Here is a 20,690-nt window from a genome sequence, read left to right on the forward strand (position 1 = left end):
AGCACTATGGGTTTTCTAAAGAGGGGCCAGAGCAGAAGCTGTTTACCATTATGTTTGTTATTCTGATTGAACCTTTGTAGGGAGCTGTACACAGCAGAGGGGAGGTTGATGTAGGTGGAGGAATCCCTATTCTGACTCGCTATACTATTCAGTCATGTATATATTGTAGCTTAAGCCATTGATATCTTAAATATGAAGCTTACAGCAAAAGCTGTAAGACTAAACTTGAAAAGAAACTTAAAGTACTTAAAATAAAATATACAATAATCATAGTAGAATTTTCAAATTAAAAAAAGCAAATTATTTCTTTCTTTTTTTTTGTTTCATAATAAATAATGTAAAGCCACTATTCTTTCCCCCATAAAAATAGAGAAGCTTTGATGTATTACATCTATCTTCAAACACATACATTTTAGGAGTGATGGACTGTACTAAATGCGATATCTCAAAAACCCAGTACATCTATGATTTGTTTCTCCATATCTAATAATATTGGAATGTATTTGAACCAAGATGTTACATTTAAATGAAATAATTTTTATTAGAAAAAATATTGCCGTAAAATATTTTCCAGCAACATGCCAGAGTTTAAAAGCAATATTTTGCAATCTATTGCATTGTTGATCTTCAAGGCCAAACATCATAGCGTCTCATGGTCACACAGCCCCTAATAGGAAGAGGGCAAGGAAGGTTTGTATCGACCACCTGACAGACATCCAAATAAGGGTCAAACAAGGCAAAGTTGGGAACATCACTAGTTATACTTGCTCTTCTTTGTCCCAGGAAATACATTCTTCCATTGACGGAGCAGCATCCCATGTAGAACTTGCGGTCAAGACATTCTTCCTCAATAACTGACCACTTCTCTGTACGAAGGTCAAATCTCAGAGCCTTGCCCCCAACCGTATATAAGACTCCATTAAGCACCGTAGCACAGAGATCATACCTAAAATATTGACATGTACAGTTAAGTTGCAACTCCAAGCAATAATCAAAATAATTAGGTGAACTAAATATGCCAAAGTCAAAAAGTCCAGTGATTATTATGGCACGTACACACGATCAAACAATCGGGTGGAAAATTCCGGCAAAATCAAGTCCGCCGGACAATCCCCCTCGTGTGTAGCCTCCGGCGGACATTTTTTACCCGAAAGTACGGCGGACTTAGAAAGTAGTTTTGCACTCCAATCTTCCCGTCGGACTTGCATTTCAGCGGACAATCCGGCCGTGTGTATGCCAGTCCGCCGTACTTTTGAAATGAATGGACTTTGCCCGCCCGGAGAAATATCCGCTCATTTTAAGCACGTCTCCAAGTAGGCGGGGCCCGCGAAGGATGTGTCGCTGGCACCGCCACCTGGTATGGACTTAAAGGGGAACCCCAACGCCGAAAAAAATCGGCGTGGGGGTCCCCCCCAGGTCCACACCAGACCCTTGTCCGAGCACGCTACCCGGCCGGCCAGGAAAGGGGGGACGAGCGAGCGCCCCCCCTCCTGAGCCGTACCAGGCCGCGTGCCCTCAACATGGGGGGGTGCCTTGGGGAAGGGGGGGCCGCGCGGGCCCCCCCACCCCAAAGAACCTTGTCCCCATGTTGATGAGGACAAGGGCCTCTTCCCGACAACCTGCGGGCGGGGGGCTTATTGGAATCCGGGAGACCCCTTTAATAAGGGGGCCCCCGGATACCGGCCCCCCACCCTATGTGAATGAGTATGGGGTACAATGTACCCCTACCCATTCATCTGTAAAATAAAGTAAAAAAAAAAACACAACACACAAGGGTTAAAATAGTTTATTGCACAGCTCCGGGGGTCTTCCGTCTTCGGGGGTCTTCTCGCCGGACTCCTCCGCTATCTTCTTCTAGCTCTTTTGCTAGCGCAGGAGCCCGGCTTTCTTCTTCGCCGCCGCCCTCTTCTTCCGACTTCGGGGGTCTTGTCCCCCTCTTCGGTTCTTCTGCCAGGCCACCGCGCCTTCTTCTAGCTCTTTTATAGGCGGTGGCCCGGTCTTCTGTCGCCGCTTTCGCTGTCTTCTGTTCTACTCTTCTTCTCTTCAGATGTTGCCTCGTCGCATCCTCCGCTCACAATGGCACAGACGTGACGCGCGGCGACTTATATAGGGACATCACCGGATGATGTCCCCGCCCATTATGGTGTCACAGTCCCAGAGGATGCTGGGACTGTGACATCATAATAGGCGGGGACATCATCCGGTGATGTCCCTATATAAGTCGCCGCGCGCCTTGTCCCCATCATTGTGAGCAGAGAGAGCGACGAGGCAACATCTGAAGAGAAGAACAGAAGACAGCGAAAGCGGCGACAGAAGACCGGGCCACTGCCTGCAAAAGAGCTAGAAGAAGGCACGGTGGCCCGGCAGAAGAACCGAAGAGGGGGAAAAGACCCCCAAAGTCGGAAGAAGAGGGCGGCGGCGAGGAAGAAAGACAGGCTCCTCCGCTAGCCCGGCGAGAAGACCCCCGAAGACGGAAGACCCCCGGAGCTGTGCAATATACTATTTTGACCCTTGTGTGTTGTGTTTTTTTTTACTTTATTTTACAGATGAATGGGTAGGGGTACATTGTACCCCATACTCATTCACATAGGGTGGAGGGCCGGTATCCGGGGGCCCCCTTATTAAAGGGGGCTCCCGGATTCCGATAAGCCCCCCGCCCACAGACCCCGACAACCAACGGCCAGGGTTGTCGGGAAGAGGCCCTTGTCCTCATCAACATGGGGACAAGGTGCTTTGGGGTGGGGGCCGCGCGGCCCCCCCTTCCCCAAGGCACCCCCCCATGTTGAGGGCACGCGGCCTGGTACGGCTCAGGAGGGGGGAGGGCGCTCGCTCGTCCCCCCTTTCCTGGCCGGCCGGGTAGCGTGCTCGGACAAGGGTCTGATGTGGACCTTGGGGGGGACCCCCACGCCAATTTTTTTCGGCGTTGGGGTTCCCCTTTAAGTCCATACCAGGTGGCGGGGCCAGCGACGCATCCTTCACGGGCCCCACCTACCTGGAGACATGCTCAAGTTGAGCGGACTTTTCTCCGGGCGGGAAAAGTCCGTTCATTTCAAAAGTACGGCGGACTGGCATACGCACGGCCGGATCAGACCCTTGTCCAAGCACGCTACCCGGCCGGCCAGGAAAGGGGGGGATGAGCGAGCGCCCCCCCTCCTGAGCTGTACCAGGCCACGTGCCCTCAACATGGGGGGGTGCCTTGGGGAAGGGGGGGCCGCGCAGCCCCCCCACCCCAAAGCACCTTGTCCCCATGTTGATGAGGACAAGGGCCTCTTCCCGACAACCCTGGCCGTTGGTTGTCGGGGTCTGCGGGCGGGGGGCTTATCGGAATCCGGGAGCCTCCTTTAATAAGGGGGCCCCCGGATACCGGCCCCCCACCCTATGTGAATGAGTATGGGGTACAATGTACCCCTACCCATTCACCTGTAAAAAAAAAAGTAAAAAAAAACACTCCCCCCTTCCCCAAGGCACCCCCCCATGTTGAGAGCACGCGGCCTGGTACAGCTCAGGAGGGGGGGCCGCTCACTCACCCCCCCCCCTTTCCTGGCCGGCCGGGGAGCGTGCTCGGACAAGGGTCTGATGTGGACCGGGGGGGCCCCACACCGATTTTTTTCGCCATTGGGGTTCCCCTTTAAGTCCATACCAGGTGGCCTACCTGGAGACGTGCTCAAAATGAGCGGACTTTCCTCCGCGTGTGTGGGCGAGTCCGTTCATTTCAAAAGTACACCGTATTAGTCCGCTGAAAAAGTGCCGTGTGTGGGCAAGTAGCCCATTCGGAAAGTCCGGCGGACAGTCCGGCGGGAAGTCCGCTACGTGTGTACACGGCATTAGAATGATCTTGCAGGTTGTGCAGTGTGGCAGAGGTATGTACATCAGAAGAATGCTGAACAAAATTATATTTCTTTTGCAAAAAAATGTTTATTTAGCTGAATAAGCTACCTTAACAATTATGCGTTAGCATGTTCTTGTGCCTTAATGTACAGCGTTAGGTACACTGCAATAGTGAAAATGGGTCCTAAGATGCTTCTGAGATCATTGAGACTTCATTGACAGGCGCATATGACCTGCAAATCTTTTTCTGACCTGCATTCACCTCCCTCTATACTGCATTAACCTGCTTCAAGTTTCCTTTGCATTATTGTTGACTTGTATGGGAGAGAAGCAGTTGATCCAAATGAAACTTGCAGTGCTGCTCTAAGCTAAAACAGAGATCTCACCGCTGGTTGCAGTGTGCTGGTGTTAGTGCACTCAGAGATGTAAGAGTATTATCAAAGAGAAGAAAGAGGCCTTCTCAACAACCCAGTGCATTAATATGTAGATGAATGTGGCCTCAGCCAGCATCGCCTTAGCCATACCCCCCTTGACCAAGCCCCCCTGGTCACAGAGGTGAGCGGGGGCAAAACATGTCCGGGGAGAGCAGCGTTGGCTGAGGCCACATTCATCTATATACTAATGCATTGGGTTGGTGGGAGAAGCAGTGGAGACACAAATAAAAGGCATCAACACGTGACCTAAGCCTTTCTTTGCATAGACCACTGATGACCTTTAGGCCTCATTCAGCTATCCATACGCTAATGGGTACACCCGTGAGAAGTACCACCTTTGCCTCTACGAGATGAATAGGTGTTCTATGCATTCATGTGCAGGCAGTCCTATTCAAGTCTGTTGGGACACAGTGACTGTACAGAAACACCTGCTGGTCCCAATTTGACAGCCATGTGGGTGCGTGTCCCCAAATGTCAAATTTGAGAGTCCGTAAACCTAACAACAATTCACAGATATCTACTCTTCCACCCAAATTGGCAAGAGCTCTATCTATGGCTTGTTTTACAGGTTACGTATACCCAAAACTTTTTTGTTCATTTTCCATACAGTAGGGGCAGGATAAAACCCCTGATTTTTTTCTGTCTGTGCATTTCCTTTCACTCCCTGTCCCAAAGACACCACATAAAGTTAGAAGAAATCTCTATAAAAGGAGGGGGGTTCCAGTCTTAGATGGTTGTCCCTGGACAGGTGTCCCTTATGGTAGATTCCCCCTCACCTCCCGTTCTGTGAACAATTCTAAAATTTAGGATCTCTCCTGACTTTGAAATGCACCACTTCAGATAGAGGGGACACACACAACCTTAAAAACTTGACAGAAAGTGTAACCATTCCCAGCTCTAAAACTATAGAAAGTTTTTTGCCTAGAGATACAGTACACTTTCATTCAGAATGTATATAAAGCAAGGAGCAGATGTATTAAAACTGGCAAGAGACATTTGTTTGTTTTATTAGCATACCTTGGCATAGGAGAGTATGTAATTATATCCCACACACCAGTCTCTGTGTCTAGCCTCTGCACTCCACTGTACACATCTCCATTCTCATCACGGCCACATATTACGTACAGCTTAGTATCCACACTGGCAGCTGCTGCTCTTTCGACAGGTCTGATAAGAGGGCTACGAGCTTCCCAAGTCATCTCTGCCAGGTCCAGCCTCTCAACATCTGCAGTGACACCCTCATCTGTGCTTCCTCCTATAACATAAAGGTAGAGTCCAACTCCTACAGCACAATGGCAGTTCCGGGATATCTTCATAGGTGGTCCTTCTTTCCAGCAGTTGTTGGAAGAGTCATATATGAGGACCCAGTCTATGCTATACCATACAAAATCTCCACGAAAGTATCCACCAGTCACTATTATGCCCCGTACACACGAGAGGGATTAAGTCTGACAGACCTCCAAAGGAGTTCCGCCGGAGTTCCGACGGAGTTCTGGCGGACTTTTCGACCGAACGGACTTGACCACACACCATCACACCAAACTCCGACGGAGTCGAACGTGATGACGTACGACTGGATTCGACGTAGGAAGTTCCTAGACAGTAGCCAATAGCTGCCCTAGCGTCGGTTTTAGTCCGTCGGAGTAGCACACACACGAGCGGATTTTTCAAAGGGGACCGGGTCCGGCGGAGTTCCGTCGGGAAAATTTAAAGCATGCTTCATTTCTAAAGTCCGTCAGACTTTAGCTTCGCTAAAGTCCGTTGCAGCCCACACACGATCGGATAGTCCGCCGGACTCAGTCCGTCGGAGTTTGGATGTCGAAAAGTCCGCTCGTGTGTACGGGGCATTACAAGGTTACCTGAAATAATAAAAAGGGAAATAAAATTAATGAATTATTGGAAAAAAGATTCACTCATATTTTTTATCAATTACATGTTTGTAGCAATTACATGCTGAATATTTACCATAGGACACAGCATCCTGCATTGCAAAAAGAAAAGGCTTTTTATTAATGTCTGTGTCCCCACTAAAAAAAATTCCTATCACTTTCTGTCCTTGTGACACCCAAGGCTGTGAACCCAACTTTCTTCTGCTCTTTGGAGAAATCCATTCTATAGATCATATTCAGCATGTTCCACTAGGAGCTGATGACAGTGCCACAGGTTCCTTTGTGGATTTTCCAATGTATTGTGAGTTTACGTGAGAAATAAGGATACCTCCAAAGCTTCCTAGTCCGGAATGTCCCTTCCTCCTGCTCCTTCCCGCTCTCCTTCCTCCCCTTCTTAATATAACTTACCGCCTTTCTCCCCTGGTTTCCTTTTCTGGTTTCTATGTGTTTCTCTTTCATAGGGTCGTAGTCCCTTGGGGCTGGCTTCATACGGGGAGCGGGTCACTCCCAAAGCAATCATACTGAGGCTTTATGCCCCATACACATGGGCCGAATGCCAGGCGACATCGGCCATTTAAATAAAAACTGGCCAACATTGCACCTGTGTGTATGGGAGGTGGTCCGACAGAAGCTAACCGAGCATACTGGGAAACCAGCAGCCAACCAGTTCCTCATCTACGCTCTCAGCCAATGGCTAAGAGCACAGACCAGAGTGTTCTGGAGGAAGGGCTGCCCCCTACCAAAATTTAAAAGCTCAGCAGGGGAGATTGGTGTACTAACGTAGGATCGTTAGTACAATGGCTCTGACCAGAGCTGACCCTTCGGGTTGAATGGAACAAAAACTCACAGTGTGTACTAGGCTTTAGGGATATGGCTTCCTGTCACTTTCTTTACAGTCGACACCCCTACGATTCAGTGTTATTTGGTATCAGCTACTATGACTGCATTACCTGATCAGCCTCTGCAGGGGTGAACTATGTTCCTGTTCTTGTTCTCACTGAACAACAATAAAAATATTGAAACAGAATTCACAGGGGAAACAGAAAGTTCAGCTTATACAGTAAAACCATTCAGACACAGAGCTGCGGTTCGGCCCTGCCCCCTCCCTCTCCCCATTGGCCAACTGAGTTTGATTGAGAGCGGGAGCTAATGTCGCTGCTGCTGTGTCTCAGCCAATCAGGAGGGAGAGTCCCGGACAAGCGAGGCATTCGTGGACATCGCTGAATAGAGAGGGGGTTCGGGTAAGTATTAGAGGGGCTGAGGGGGGCTGCTACACACAGGCTTTTTATCTTAATGCATTTAATACATTAAGATAAAAACCCTTCTGGCTTTACAACCACTTTAAGGAGTCTGGTGCTTATCCACGTAAAGTCGCTGGTGTATACATGGCCAAAGTTCCAGGGACTGGTGCTGGTCCCAGTGCTTCCTGGAGAGCTTGGAGACACTCAGAGACACTCCAAGCCAGGTGGGGCAGGCATAGCGTGCATTCGGAGCACCCAGAAGTGACGTCAACAGCTCTCCCAGTGTCTCCAAGTTCTCCAAGAAGCGCTGGGAGCCACCAGCACCCCCTGGAGCGCTGGCCACATATACGCCAGCGGCTTTACGCAGATGAGCAACAGACTGCTTTAAGCTAGATATTGTCTTTAACATTGTGAGTGTCATTCCACTTTTTTTACATTAAAACTGTGATTATACTATAGTACACATAGATGGCTTGCTCTTTTTGTTCTTTGTATCACCTGATTAGGTCTTTTTAACACAAACAACCCCAGCTGAAGTGTGCCAATAACTTGCCTCTAAGTGTAGCAATATGGTTACAAATGGTTGTGGAACAAAGCATCTGAGTTTCCATTATTTTTTATAGGGAAGTTCGCTTTCATATACGAGTGCTTTGGACTACAAGCACGTTTCTGGAACAAATTATGCTCGCAATACAAATTTTTACTGTAATTAAATCACTGGATTTCATTAAGAATACATTTACCCACTGGAGAACATTACATTTTTGACAGGGGTTTTAAATTTGCCTTAATCTTTTTACATTTTTTTGTAAAAAAAATTCACTTTAAAAGCCCCACTGAGCAAACCTTTTTGGTAGACTGTGGTTGGGTAGTTAGAACTTTTTATTCGATTTTATTAATAAATAATTTTTTCACCAGCTGAGGGATTTGAGTATAAGACGCATGCTCTAAAAAAAAAAATGAATGGTGCTGAGGAGTAATATTGAGAATGTAACATGATTATAGGTATATCTGTGACGAGAGTCACTTTGGGTGGGGGGCTTGTGAAACCCAGCTTACCTTGGAGAGCATTGGAAGCTCCTGGTCCAGCTCCCATGGTTCCTCCTATGTGTAAGTCACCCTGTGTCCATTTGGGGCACAGGGCGAACGAGAACCCCAGTCTGATCTGTACTAGTCAGACTCACTGTACAATCACACTGGAATGTTGTATACATACAATATATATATATATATATATATATATATATATATATATATATATATATATATATATATATATTGTCTTATACTGTTTTGGATTGTTTGCTGGGTTGTTTTGGGTGTAACTGTACTCCACTGTGCTATTGTTTGTGTCTGCCTTGTGAGCAAAGTATTTTGGGATGTACAGTATGTCTATGTGGATAAGCTGTGAGAGGGGAGGGGGGGATTCTTTAGCAGCCCCTCCCAAAGTCAGTCTACTATTGAATAGTTGAATACCTGTGTGTCGTGCTACAGGAGGAGGTAATGTTTAGCCCCCTCTGAATGCAAAGGTGGGAGAGATTGTTCCGAGTGTTACCTCTGTGTACCAGTGTTTTCAATAAACAGTTCCATGTTCAAGCTGTGAGCTAGTATCAGACAGAGAAAGAGAAGTGAAGCTGCGCTACGGAGGTGCCTTTTTATATGCTATGGGATTGGAGCTGCCTCTACAATTTTTTCCACCCACGGGTGGAATGAGTATGGAAATGGAAAGGAAAGTAGAAATGGCGCTGTCCCCTATTATCTTAAAGTGGAAGTGTGCTGTTCAAAAGCAATTTTTTGAGGTGAATCCGGAAATGAATATATGTAAAATAATAAAAAATAATTAAACTTGTGTTAGACCCTCTGCCGGGTGTTGGTGAACAGTGATTGTTGTGTATTAGACCCTCTGGTGAATTCGGCCAACAAATTATCTGGATAATTTAACCACTTGCCGACCGCCGCACGACGATATACGTCGGCAGAATGGCACGGGCAGGCATATGGGCGTATATATAAGTCCCTGCCTGCCCGCGGGTGGGGGGCCCGATCGGGCCCCCCCCCCGGTGCCTGCGGCGGTCGGCATTCCTTCGAGAGCGATCCGGGATGAGGGGGCGGCCATTCATTCATGGCCACCCCCTCGCGATCGCTCTCGACGAATGGAAATCCTCCGTGACATCACTTCCTCTCCTGTAATGTAAACACAGGAGAGGAAGTGATGTATTCTCTCCTCCGTGTCGGTATTTTTCGTTCCGGCACCGAGGAGAGAGGTTCGGTGAGTTGCACCAACACACCACACATACAGTAGAACATGCCAGGCACACTCACACCCCCCTTTACCCCCGATCACCCCCCCAATTACCCCTGCCCCCCCCAGTCACAGTGACACCAATTGCTTTTTTTTTTTTATTTGTTTTTTTTTTTTGCATTGGTGTCATTTGTGACTGTAATAACTGTTAGGGCAGTTAGGGTTAGCCCCCTTTAGTTCTAATGTACCCCCCTAACCCCCCCAATAAAGGTTTAACCCCGTGATCACCCCCCGTCGCCAGTGTCACTAAGGCTGGGTTCACATTGCAGCGGTTTGAGAACGGATGTGATTCGCACCGCACTGCAGTGCAAATCACATCCGATCTCTGTGCGATTCGAGTTCAGCCATACAGATAGTATGGCTGAATTCGTGTCGCACCCGCCGCACCCGCCGCAAACTCGCATGGGACCCTTTTTTTGGTCCGCAGCAGAATCGGATCGCATGGGTGTTCACACCATGCGATCCGAGTTTGCAGATCGCACTGCGATATGCGAACTGATCTGGGGGTGTCATTATTTCACTGACACTCCCAGCAGTTCGCATAGGGCAGTGTGAACTGCCGCCGGGAGGCATGCGATGCGGGAACCCGCCGCGGATTCGTGGCGTTCCCGCATCGCTCCAGTGTGAACCCAGCCTAATAAGCGATCATTTTTCTGATCGCTGTATTAGTGTCACAGGTGACGCTAGTTAGGCAGGTAGGTATTTAGGTTCGCCGCAACTTTTTATAGCGCCAGGGACCCCCATATACTACCGCATAAAGCCCCCTGATTGCCCCCTAGTTAACCCTTTCACCAGTGATCACCATATAACTGTTACAGGTGACGCTGGTTGGTTAGTTATTTTTTTATAGTTTCAGGGCACCCGCCATTTATTACCTAATAAAGGTTTAACCCCCTGATCACCCGGCGGGTGTCATTTGTGACTGTAATAACTGTTAGGGCAGTTAGGGTTAGCCTCCTTTAGTTCTAAGGTACCCCTCTAACCCCCCCAATAAAGGTTTAACCCCGTGATCACCCCCCGTCGCCAGTGTCACTAAGGCTGGGTTCACATTGCAGCGGTTTATGAGAACGGATGTGATTCGCACCGCACTGCAGTGCAAATCACATCCGATCTCTGTGCGATTCGAGTTCAGCCATACAGATAGTATGGCTGAATTCGTGTCGCACCCGCCGCACCCGCCGCAAACTCGCACAGGACCCTTTTTTTGGTCCGCAGCAGAATCGGATCGCATGGGTGTTCACACCATGCGATCCGAGTTTGCAGATCGCACTGCGATATGCGAACTGATCTGGGGGTGTCATTAACATTTCACTGACACTCCCAGCAGTTCGCATAGGGCAGTGTGAACTGCCGCCGGGAGGCATGTGATGCGGGAACCCGCCGCGCATTTGTGGCGTTCCCACATCGCTCCAGTGTGAACCCAGCCTAATAAGCGATCGTTTTTCTGATCACTGTATTAGTGTCACAGGTGACGCTAGTTAGGCAGGTAGGTATTTAGGTTCGCCGCAGCTTTTTATAGTGCCAGGGACCCCCATATACTACCGCATAAAGCCCCCTGATTGCCCCCTAGTTAACCCTTTCACCAGTGATCACCATATAACTGTTACAGGTGACGCTGGTTGGTTAGTTATTTTTTTTATAGTTTCAGGGCACCCGCCATTTATTACCTAGTCTCACTAGTGTACCCCTAAATTTAGGGGTGTCTACTTTCCAAAATGGGGTCATTTGGGGGGGGGGTTTGTGCCATCTTGGCATTTTATGGCCTTCAAAACTGTAACGCCCTTAGAAAGCCTGAAGGCGGTGCTTGGTTTTCGGGGCCCCGTACGCGGCTAGGCTCCCAAAAAGTCCCACATATGTGGTATCCTCATACTCAGGAGAAGCAGCAGAATTTATTTTGGGGTGTCATTTCACATATGCCCATGGCATGCGTGAGCAATATATCATTTAGTGACAACTTTGTGAAAAAAAAAAAAAAAGTTTGTAATTTTCCCGCAACTTGTGGCAAAATATAAAATATTCCATGGACTCAACATGCCTCTCAGCAAATAGCTTGGGGTGTCTACTTTCTAAAATGGGGTCATTTGTGGGGGTTTTGTGCCATCTTGGCATTTTATGGCCTTCAAAACTGTAATAGGTAGTGAGGAGTGAAGTCAAATATTTACGCCCTTAGAAAACCTGAAGGCGGTTCTTGGTTTTCGGGGCCCCGTACGTGGCTAGGCTCCCAAAAAGTCCCACATATGTGGTATCCCCGTACTCAGGAGAAGCAGCAGAATTTATTTTGGGGTGTCATTTCACATATGCCCATAGCATGTGTGAGCAATATATCATTTAGTGACAACTTTGTGAAAAAAAAAATAAAAAAAAATTAAAGTTTGTAATTTTCCCGCAACTTGTGGCAAAATATAAAATATTCCATGGACTCAACATGCCTCTCAGCAAATAGCTTGGGGTGTCTACTTTCTAAAATGGGGTCATTTGTGGGGGTTTTGTGCCATCTTGGCATTTTATGGCCTTCAAAACTGTAATAGGTAGTGAGGAGTGAAGTCAAATATTTACGCCCTTAGAAAACCTGAAGGCGGTTCTTGGCTTTCGGGGCCCCGTACGCGGCTAGGCTCCCAAAAAGTCCCACATATGTGGTATCCCCGTACTCAGGAGAAGCAGCAGAATTTATTTTGGGGTGTCATTTCACATATGCCCATAGCATGTGTGAGCAATATATCATTTAGTGACAACTTTGTGAAAAAATAAATAAAAAAAAATTAAAGTTTGTAATTTTCCCGCAACTTGTGGCAAAATATAAAATATTCCATGGACTCAACATGCCTCTCAGCAAATAGCTTGGGGTGTCTACTTTCTAAAATGGGGTCATTTGTGGGGGTTTTGTGCCATCTTGGCATTTTATGGCCTTCAAAACTGTAATAGGTAGTGAGGAGTGAAGTCAAATATTTACGCCCTTAGAAAACCTGAAGGCGGTTCTTGGCTTTCGGGGCCCCGTACGCGGCTAGGCTCCCAAAAAATCCCACACGTGTGGTATCCCCGTACTCAGGAGAAGCAGCAGAATTTATTTTGGGGTGTCATTTCACATATGCCCATAGCATGTGTGAGCAATATATCATTTAGTGACAACTTTGTGTAAAAAAAAAAAAAAATTATTTTTTTGTCATTATTCAATCGCTTGAGGCAAAAAAATAAAATATTCGATGGGCTCAACATGCCACTTATCAATTTCCTTAGGGGGTCTACTTTCCAAAATGGGGTCATTTGGGGGGGTTTTGTACTGCCCTGCCATTTTAGCACTTCAAGAACTGAGATAGGCAGTCGTAAACTAAAAGCTGCGTAAATTCCAGAAAACTTACCTTAGTTTGTAGATGTGACAACTTTTGCGCAAACCAATAAATATACAGTTATTGACTTTTTTTTTACCGAAGACATGTGGCTGAATACATTTTGGCCTAAATGTATGACTAAAATTGAATTTATTGGATTTTTCTAATAATATCGCAAAAAATAAAAATCGCAGAGGCAATCAAATACCATCAAAAGAAAGCTCTATTTGTGGGAAGAAAAGGACGCAAATTTTGTTTGGGTACAACATTGCATGACCGCGCAATTACCAGTTAAAGCAGCGCAGTGCCAAATTGTAAAAAGACCTCTGGTCATTTACCAGCAAAATGGTCCGGTCTGAAAGTGGTTAAACAATCTTATTTACCGTAAGCTGTGAAGTGATTATGATCATGCAAATAGGAACTTTTTTTTTTTCAGGGGTTCTAACACTCAACACAGCTTTACTTTATTTTGATTCTTACTCTCCAAGTAAAATACACACCAATAAGTCACTTTAAGACATTTTAAGTATACACCACATAGGGCCTTTCAAGACCCAACAGAGGGTCAAGCACACAAATATCCCTTCATATAAAAACACCTTTATTTTCTCTATCACAATTTATCGTGAGAAGCTGGTGACACATTTCTCACCTTATCATTACTAAAGGGAAGCAATATTAATCTCATATGCTATTTGGTTTCAATTTTACTTAGTTGTATTTTTGTATTGTTTCTGAAGAAAAAAGTTCCTATTTGCATGATCATAATCACTTCACAGCTTACGGTAAATAAGATTGTTTAAATTATCCAGATAATTTGTTGGCTGAATTAACCAGAGGGTCTAATACACAACAATCACTGTTCACCAACACCCGGCAGATGGCCTGCAGCATGATCTGTTGTCAGTGGATGGGACTGTGGTCTCCATCTGTATACCCCAGGTATGCTGGGCAGTCGACCCAGATCCCCAACAGCATGATGTAGTGAGCCCAGCCACCCTGTCTTCTCTTCAGTGATTGAAAGGACCCCAGGGAGAAGGGCCAGTACACACTTCCCCCCAGCAGAGGGTATGTTCTACGAGAGAGACAGAGGTTGGTTGGGTGAGTAATGCTCTGTTTGGGACAATTTGTTTGGGGTACTGTGTGGGTACAAGCATTGGGGACTGGAACTACTGAATAACTTCGGAGTGAACCCGTCTGGGGTGTTTCCTCCTGTGTTAGTCCCCTGATCAAGTTCTTAAAAGATAATATTGCTTGCAAGGGTAGTAGGCCGGGGGGGGGGGGGGGAGTTGGTCATTCCTTACACACAAGTTCTATATACTACAGTTATAAGTTGAAATATTCCGTCTATATCAGGGAGAGCATCTGCCTAGGTCTGATCATCTGGCCAATCCACAAAAGTGGCCGGAGACTCCGTGGCAAAACAGCATTTTTAGTTAAGTATTTGTTATATTTTCTAATAATATTATCTAAGTATTTGTGTGATCTCTCCTTGCACATATTGAATACAACCCCAAAAAACATATCCGTGATAAAATAGGAACATAAAATAGTTTTTGGATGAAAGACTTTCTTGTCCCAAATAAATAAAAATATATACTGTATATATTTGTTTGTTACTGTAAATCAATAGGCTCATAGCAGAAATGGAAACATTAAGGAGTATGCATGAGTGTTTTCATGGGGTAAATAAATGAAAATAACAATTTGACTGTACCTGTGGAAATAAAAAATGCAGCTTCTGCCGCAATACTCATCTTTGTTCTCCAAGTGCAGTATGCTTTTACCTCTTGTTACCATTCCTATTCTGTGTTGGAGGACGCCCTGACTGTATATTAGTTTTCATTTGTATATAGGTTTTATTTGTAAGCAAATCGGATTGCATTAGGTAACCTTCATATCTAGGTACTTTAAAACATGCTAACCACTATACAGTGGCAGGTAGATGTAACATGTGGCATAAGTATATGTAAATTATTCTAAAAAAAATACTGGAAAAGATGAGCCTGTTTGTAAAAACAAGGGATGAAAATCATAGCTTCTTAATGATAGAAATGTACTGTATAACACAGAATTCAGAGTGCGGCAGCATAAAAGGTAGAGAATGTATGCAGTAGTACAACATTTTATATTCACGATATGTACCTGCTGTACCATGTATATATTTGCATGAAAAAGTATCCTGTTCTCTTTGTATGGCTTTCTTTGTGTTACAATCCCTGGTGCTCCTGCCAGCCTCTCTGCTTTACTGACCACATTAGGCATGAGAGCACAGTGTGGTCAGTTTTCTGGTTATGCTGGCAATTCAGCCTGCTCTCCTCCAATGATCATACTTTTGCTGACACCCCCTCACATCTGCACAGCTATTCACTGGGAAGACCAGTGTACTGCTGTTATTCCTCCGCCAGCTCTCTTAGCTCCTAATGCAGCTGAGAACAGAGGGAATGTGATCAATTATAAAAAGGGGGAAAAAGTATTTATAATGTTTTTATATATACACAAATGTTTTGCCATTGAATTCTATTTTAAACGGAATGGATTTTTTTGCAAGGTGAGGGTTTACATATACTTTAACCGCTTAAGGACCGCCTCCTGCACATATACGTCCGCAGAATGGCACGGCTGGGCACAATCACGTACCTGTACGTTGATCTTTAAGTACCCAGCCATGGGTTGGGAGCACGCTGCTGCCGGCACGCTCCCGACCCGGCCCTGAGCTCCATGAACGTGGCTGCGGGACCAGTGGACCCGATCGCCGCTGGTGTCCTGCGATCAGGTCACAGAGCTGAAGAACGAGGAAAGGTCTGTGTAAACAAACCTCTCCCCGTGCTTCCTACTAAGCCTGTCACTGATCGTCTGTTCCCTGTTATAGGGAAAGACGATCAGTGACGTCAGATGCCAAGCCACGCCCCCCTACAGTTAAAAAAAACCCACACACACACTTAACCCCTCCACCTAGTGGTTAACTCCTTCACTGCCAGTGTCAGTTACACAGGAATCAGTGCATTTAAATAGCACTGATTGCTGTATAAATGACAATGGTCCCAAAAATGTTTCAAAAATGTTCGATGTGTCCGCCATAATGTCGCAGTCACAATGAAAATCGCTGATTGCCACCATTACTAGTGGAAAAAAAAATATTAATAAAAATGCTATAAAACTATCCCCTATTTTGTAAACGCTATAACTTTTGCGCAAACCAATCAATAATTGCTAATTGCGATTTTTTTACCAAAAATATGTAGAAGAATACGTATCAGCCTAAACTGAGGAAAAAAAATGTTTCTTTATATATTTTTTGGGGGATATTTATTATAGCAAAAAGTAAAAAAAATTGCATTTTTTTCAAAATTGTCGCTCTATTTTTGTTTATAGCACAAAAAATAAAAAACGCAGAGGCGATCAAATACCACCAAAAGAAAGCTCTATTTGTGAGGAAAAAAGGACGCCAATTTTGTTTGGGAGCCACTTCGCACGACCGCCCAATTGTCAGTTAACACGACGTAGTGCCGAATCACAAAAAGGGGCCTGGTCCATTGGCTGCAAATTGGTCCGGGGCTTAAGTGGTTAAAGACATCTACTGTATGCACACCTTAAGGATAAGTTCATCTTTGTACACTTTTTTTTTCTAAATTCCAGATCCCCTATGCACCAATATAGTATTAATGTACTTTTTTTGCAACGCTTTCCATTAAATCTACAGTCACTTACTTTTCTTGTCCTAATCAACATAATAAACGTTTCCAGACATTTCCATTAGTTATGTCTTTCTTCCTCACAGACTATAGGTCAGTGATGGCAAACCTTGGTACCCCAGATGTTTTGGAACTACATTTCCCATGCTCATGCACTCTGCAGTGTAGTTGAGCATCATGGGAAATGTAGTTTCAAAACATCTGGGGTGCCAAAGTTCGCCATCACTGCTATAGGTCATGACCAGCTGACCTCATTAGCACACACCCTGCATCATCCACCCACCCATTCCCAGCTGCACGTTTTTTAAATGAAATGCAATCAATCAGTGATCACCCTTCTCACTAAATATACAATTAGATTGCATAGTGTATGGCCATGTTTAAACACCTAAAATTACTAGTTGCACTTTCAGTGCACACCAAACACAAAAGCATGTGAAAAAACAAGGGGCAAATGCTGCTGCAATGCTGCAAAATGCCAGTAAAAAAACACACAACCCACAAAAAGCCAAAATGTCCCATTAACCACATGTAGTACAGCCAATTGAAATCAACAGGTTGCCCTATGCATGTCACAGGAAAAACGAGACACAAAATGTGCGCTCCCACTGTGCTCGATGGGAATGGGGCCTGAAAGTGAAATTGGTGCAGTAACACAAGAACAACGAGGCTCCATTCAAATGTGTGCGTTTCCTTGCATTTTAGAAATGCCCTGCTCCATAAATTGCAGTAAAGAACACACCAAGCTCCACTCCAAGTTCTGAAGCTTCTTTGGGGTGATTGCTGTGTGTAGGGCACCATTCAGGTGGATGGGCTGCCCTATGTGTGATGAGTGAAAATGCTCCAAAACGCCTCCCCTCACTCACATGTGAGAATGCTAGTTCCCGCTATTAAGAGATGTGAACAGGGCTTGACAACTGGAGTGTTTCTGTCCACTCCCTTCTATGTACTTGTATAAAGATGGCCAGACACTATGCAATCTGATTGTATACTGTGTATTTTTTTATGGAGGGTTATCACTGATTGATTGCATTTCATTTAAAAAACATGCACCTGGGAATGGGAGGGTGGATGATTCAGGGTGTGTGCTAATGAGATCAGCTGGTCAACTCCTTCCTGTGTCATGACCTAAAGTCTGATCAGAACGAAAGACATTACCAATGGAAACATCTGGAAACATGGATTAGGACAAAAAAAAAAGTGACTATAGATTTCATGGAAAGCTTTGATATTTTTGCAAAAAAAGTACATGAATGCTATATTGGTGCATAGGGGATCTGGAATTTAGAAAAAAATATATAAAAAGTGTACAAAGGTGAACTTACCCTTTAAAGATAGACTCCAGGGATACATACTGTAAACTAAAATTGCCATTGAAACAGGATCTATGAATAGAGGGGTAGACTATAATTACCACTGAAACAGGATCTATGATTGGAGGGGGTAAGCCTTTCACTCATCTGCTCATCCTCTACTCATTGATCATGTTTCATTCATAGAACCTGCAATACAGCTAGTAATAATAGAGCAGCTGGGAGGAAAGGGAGTGCACAGTTGGGTACACTTGATGACAGCCTGTGACAGTGCCCAGAGTTCTATCAACCCCTGCCGCACTGGGAAATTATGGTAGCGGGGGTGGGGCATCAATGGAGGAGGATCATCAGATATCAGCACAAGGGACATATCCTACATCCTACTGGCTATACGTTATTTGCCTTGTGCTGATTTTTGAGTTGTTTTATTTTGGCTGAACTTAAGCTTTAAATATATTTTAAGTGAAACAAGAGTAAGTATCTGAAACCATCTTGATTTTAGTCTCCTGTAATTCATTGTATAGAAGCACTCAAACTAAGAGAGAGTGGCCAGCTAGACTCTGCTATGGTGCACAAGCACTGACAGTGAACATGAAGTGGGTGCAGAGCAGAGTGAACAAATGGATCCGTTAATCCGTGGTTGCCTGCTGCTGCTTCATTGTCCCATGGGGGTCAACGACTTGTCTGCGCTGTCTGATAGTGGTGTCTGGATCACACGATTGGCTGAACAAATTTACAAATCCTTGGCCAGGTAAATGCCCATATCAAACACATATAGAGGGACTGCATTTTTTATTTGTATTCTAGCTGCTTGACTGCCATTTAGCTTTAAAACGGGCAAAAATTTTTACAAAAACTATATACAAACAGTAAAAACATTCATATAAATGTATACCTCACGTAGACTTTACCATCATATTTTTTATAACATCATAGAAATAGTGATCAAATTTAAGTTGTAAGAAAGGTGTTACCTACTGTGGCGACTGCATACTGTGTGAGATTTTTGCGCTGTAAGGGTGAGCAGGGTTTCCATGTTGCGGTCTTTGGCAGGTAGACATATAGTTCTTGCTGTTCTTTTTCATGTTTGCCACCGATCACATATAAGGTCTCATAGATTCTGCTTGTAGACATAATCTCCTTCATAATACTCCATGTTTTGGGTGGTTTAGTATTCAGTATCTGTAATAGTCTTGTGTAGACATCACGTTCTTTTGATCTCTGACTGCGCTTTACTAGAGCATCAAGAAAGGTGAGACTAAGAAAAGCAGGCCTAACCAGACTGACTAATTCTTCAAAATCCTTCTCTCTTACAGGGTCTCCCATGACCCACTTCATCACAGCATCGAAGACCAGGTCTTCATTAGGGACATACAGTTCATCGGTTTGCAGCAACTCTTCAAGGGTATTCTTGTCCAGTTGAATAAATTCATCTTCAGCATCCTTCATAAGCTCCAACAGATGAGTGACTGCAACATGGAAAGCTGAATCAAAAAGCTCAGTACAGCCATATTGCTGAGAGTAGGCCATCATACCCAAGCAGTTAGTCACTCCTAATTCTTGTACTAGGTATCCAATGCATAGCTGCTTGGCTTGTCTTAGATCTAAGAAATCAGCCGTCTCCAGGAGATCTGTAACATTTCCTTGGTTCAGTTCAATGTTACCAGTTTTTACAAAGTCCAGAAGAATCCGAAAACAGGTCTCACTTACACCATACAGGTGGATTTGGCGCATAGAGCTCTCTTTGAATCCACCATAAAACATTATTTGAAAATAGCTACTTTCTGATGCCAGGGCAGATTTGGCCACATGAAAACATTTCTGTTCTACCTCAAGGATTATTTCATCCACCTGCTCCATCTCAGAAGGATCTCACATGCACCATTTACAAAAACTAGCATCACATAATCTCCAGAACATGTAGCCCATGGAACTTTAGTGTTGTAAATGTCCTTAATAAACATGCATTCGTATTTGAAGAATCGGTGTGCATGAGCACGTAGCTTGTCAAGCTGAAGTTCTATTTAACTATGCAGAAATAATTAAAATAACACAAGATGACATTTAAATGAGAACTGAATATGAATTTTAGATTATATATTGCTCAAAGTCCATACATCACTCACTGCTTAACCTGACAGCAATACATCCAGCAAGGCGAGGTTCTGTACTGCATGGCCTGTTCTCATGGAAGGAAGGTAGATTCTGTATTCAAACTGCAGACACGGTGTGTTGGCTGTGTCATACTTTGAATGTTGACTGCTCAGCTGTTCCAGAAATAGCTTGCTGGTTTTTTTAAACACTGCGTATGTTCTTCATTTAGCAAAGGAATTCACCCATTAAGTTACGAGAGCGAGTCCACTTCAGCACAGCACTAAAAAATGTATAACATTTTATATTAATGACAACGACATACGCTTAATGAACAGTGACACATGGTAAACATGTCTGCTTTTCAGTATCAAAATATTGGAACACCATGACTAACAATTTTAAATGCCTAAACTACTACTATTCCACAAAGTACTCTTCGTAGTTCATATTTTTGGCCATCTAGATAATTGCCCCTACAGACCTGTTTTGATATAATTTTAGTACAAATTTTGTATTTTACAAATATGTTTTTGCTTTAAAGCCTAAAGTCAGATTCTCACATTCTCTT

General features: G+C 44.7%; 1 protein-coding gene across 1 annotated transcript; it reads right to left on the reverse strand.

The window, feature by feature from the left end:
- Positions 1-516: 516 nt before the first annotated feature.
- LOC143974658 (kelch-like protein 23) lies at positions 517-20,271 on the reverse strand. The gene is made up of 3 exons (XM_077476269.1): positions 18,996-20,271; positions 5,280-5,684; positions 517-946 (listed from the first exon to the last, which is right to left on the reverse strand). Exons 1-3 carry the CDS (start codon positions 19,886-19,888, stop codon positions 628-630), a joined length of 1,617 nt encoding a protein of 538 aa, XP_077332395.1. The 5' UTR covers positions 19,889-20,271; the 3' UTR covers positions 517-627.
- Positions 20,272-20,690: the final 419 nt, after the last annotated feature.

Source organism: Lithobates pipiens, unplaced genomic scaffold (genome assembly GCF_037356315.1).
Source record: "Lithobates pipiens isolate NorthernLeopardFrog02 unplaced genomic scaffold, aLitPip1_a1.2 Scaffold_13, whole genome shotgun sequence".
In the NCBI taxonomy this organism is placed as follows: domain Eukaryota; kingdom Metazoa; phylum Chordata; class Amphibia; order Anura; family Ranidae; genus Lithobates; species Lithobates pipiens.

Bases quoted from the DNA above. Each gene is read 5' to 3' on its own strand.
- LOC143974658 (XM_077476269.1), bottom strand. From the start codon at position 19,888: ATGGAGCAGGTGGATGAAATAATCCTTGAGGTAGAACAGAAATGTTTT. The intron at 5,685-18,995 runs CTTTCTTACAAC...GTGTGTACGGGG, and splicing joins GTCGCCACAGTAGGTAACAC to CATAATAGTGACTGGTGGAT. The intron at 947-5,279 runs GTATGCTAATAA...TCAATATTTTAG, and splicing joins ACATACTCTCCTATGCCAAG to GTATGATCTCTGTGCTACGG.